The 2,489-nt window shown below is 44.3% G+C and overlaps 1 protein-coding gene across 1 annotated transcript in view; it reads left to right on the top strand.

Annotated features, from left to right (window-relative positions):
* The first annotated feature begins 356 nt into the window (after positions 1–356).
* The window catches only part of SOD1 (superoxide dismutase 1), a 10,752-nt gene continuing 8,619 nt past the window's right edge, over positions 357–2,489 (top strand). Inside the window, exon 1 of the mRNA XM_042456117.1 lies at positions 357–524. Within this exon, the coding sequence (XP_042312051.1) occupies positions 438–524 (87 nt within the window). The 5' untranslated portion in view covers positions 357–437. The remainder of the gene's footprint in view (positions 525–2,489) is intronic.

Raw genomic sequence — 2,489 nt, forward strand, 5'->3', positions numbered from 1 at the left:
ATTTAATATAGACCTCCAGAAGAAATCATTTAAGTATTAAATCTCTCAGGGATTTAATATAGACCCCCCCAGGAGATATAGGGGGAAAAATCTATTTATATTTATATTATTTTGTATTTGTTTCCCTGAGGCCTATTTCCCCCCTCACTATATAATATATATCCCTCAGTACATTATATAGCGAGGGGGAAAATAGGCCTTTTCTCCCTCCCGATTGGACAAACCATCCGAAGTCCGGCCCGGTGATTGGCCGCCTGGGTCTTCGAAGGCGGGACTCGGAGGGTTTCCTCGCGCGACGATTGGGTGGCCGTCTCCCTTTCCCGAGGTTATATAAAGGCCGGCCGGGTGGGCGCAGAGCTTCAGTAGCGCAAGCGCTGAGAGGGAGCGGAGGTCAGGGAGAGAAAGGGAGACAGCGGTGCCTCGGTGAAGGGAGCAACATGGCGGCGCATAAGGCTGTGTGTGTCTTGACGGCCGACCCCGCCGCCGGGAGCAAAGTCCACGGCGTCATCCACTTCCAGCAGCAGGCAAGGCTCGAACCCACAAACCCAAAGCAGTTCCGTAGCATTGATCCTTGGGTAGTTAAAGCGGTGTTAAGCCGGATTATTTCTTTAGTGCGGATGCAGTCTGATTGAAAGGGGTTTGGTTTGTTTGTTTGTTTTGCGCCTCGGCTGCGCAGTCTAAAGCTGTCAATTTTAAGCCTGTGTAGATTATTTTTATTAACAAAGAAATTTAAATGCATAACATTAAACTTTGTTTTTATCTCACCCCTCTGAGCAACAACATTAAAATATACATTTCAATAACAACAGATTCCATATCCCACAATCCCACCCCCTTAAAATGCAGTTAATAGTTTAAAACATCACTTAAAATAATAGCAAGCAATATAGTATAATATAAGCGCAAGGTCTGGGTTCAAGGGATCCCAAGGAAAGAGTTCAGCTGTGGTTGTGGTTGTGGTTGTTGTGTGCCTTCAAGTCGTTCCTGGCTTACTGGTTTTTCTTAGCAAGGTTTGTTCAGAGGAGGTTTGCCATTGCTTTCCCATATGAGGCTGAGAGAGTGTGACTTTCCCCCAGTGGGCTTTATGCTCGAGCAGAGACTTGAACCCAGAGCCTTAGTCCAACACTCAAGCCGATGTGATGAAATGTCGCTGTATCTATCGTTACTTTTTGTTATTTCTAATTCCCAACTGGGAATTTAGATTCAAACCCTGGTCTCCAGAGTCCAAAGTCTAGCACTCAGATCACTAACCAGGATTTCAGCTTTTAAGGGGCACTAAAATAATCAGGAATGAAGGCCACGTTTGTGTGTCTGGAGCCCTCCACTCCCATGACTTTTCCAGATATGTATATACACTTGTCCCTCCATATTGGCTAGGGTTAGGAGGGGCACAAGGCCCCCGTGAATGTGGAAAAACCACAAATAACAAAAGCACCATGTTTTTACCAGAGGGGACACCTCTCTAGGGATCTCTAGGTCCTCTGGTACAACTCTGTGGTCAACATCCGACAGACACTGACCATAGGACTTCCTTGGAGGAGCTACAAAGGCCTAGCAGAGTATTCTCTCTAGGAATCTCTAGTCTGTCAGTGCAACTTGTAGTTGAAGTTGACCATAGAGTTGCACTGGAGGAGGACCTAGATATTCCTAGAGAGAACACATTAATCAAATCGGTGAATAATCAGACCTGCAAATATCAAAGCCACAAATATGGAGGCATTAGGAGTAAAGGAGTAAGAGGCTTTTACAGGAGTAAGAATAGGGAGTAACAAAATATGTTTGTTACTCCTGACTTGTTTTCACTTGCTCCAGCGACTAGGACCCAGAGCAATGGATGCAAGCTACAGGAAAAGAGATTCCACCTCAACATTAGGAAGAACTTCCTGACAGTAAGGGCTGTCCGACAGTGGAACAAACTCCCTCGGAGTGTAGTGGAGCCTCCTTCCTTGGATGTCTTTAAACAGAGGCTGGATGGCCATCTGTCGGAGATGATTTGATTTGGATTCCTGCATGGCAGAATGGGGTTGGACTGGATGGCCCTTGCGGTCTCTTCCAACTCTATGATTCTATGATTCTTTACTCCTACTCTTACTCCTCAGTCCTGAAATATATATATATTTTACTCCTTATTCCTGTTATTATATTGTACATGAAAACACCCCCAAAAAAACCCAATTCTACTACATTGCACTGAGGAAGGGACTGGGAGGCAAAGAGAGGCACTTAGGAATATATCACACGAAGGAGACTGGGAGTTTATCCTGGAAAAATCATGTAATTATGTGTAATGATTTCACATGAAGTTGCACAAAACCCACCATTAAATTGGTCACAAAGAAACATTAATGTGCATCTTTTTACTTTCAGTATATCGGCAACAATGCATTTCTGATACTGTTTTATTTGCGCAATTGCGTGTGATTTTTTAAATTTATGTACCATATTTATACCTCGCCCTTCAGCCCTAAAGGCTCTCAGAGCGGCTTACA

The sequence above is a fragment of the Sceloporus undulatus genome, chromosome 3 (genome assembly GCF_019175285.1).
Source record: "Sceloporus undulatus isolate JIND9_A2432 ecotype Alabama chromosome 3, SceUnd_v1.1, whole genome shotgun sequence".
NCBI classification, from domain to species: domain Eukaryota; kingdom Metazoa; phylum Chordata; class Lepidosauria; order Squamata; family Phrynosomatidae; genus Sceloporus; species Sceloporus undulatus.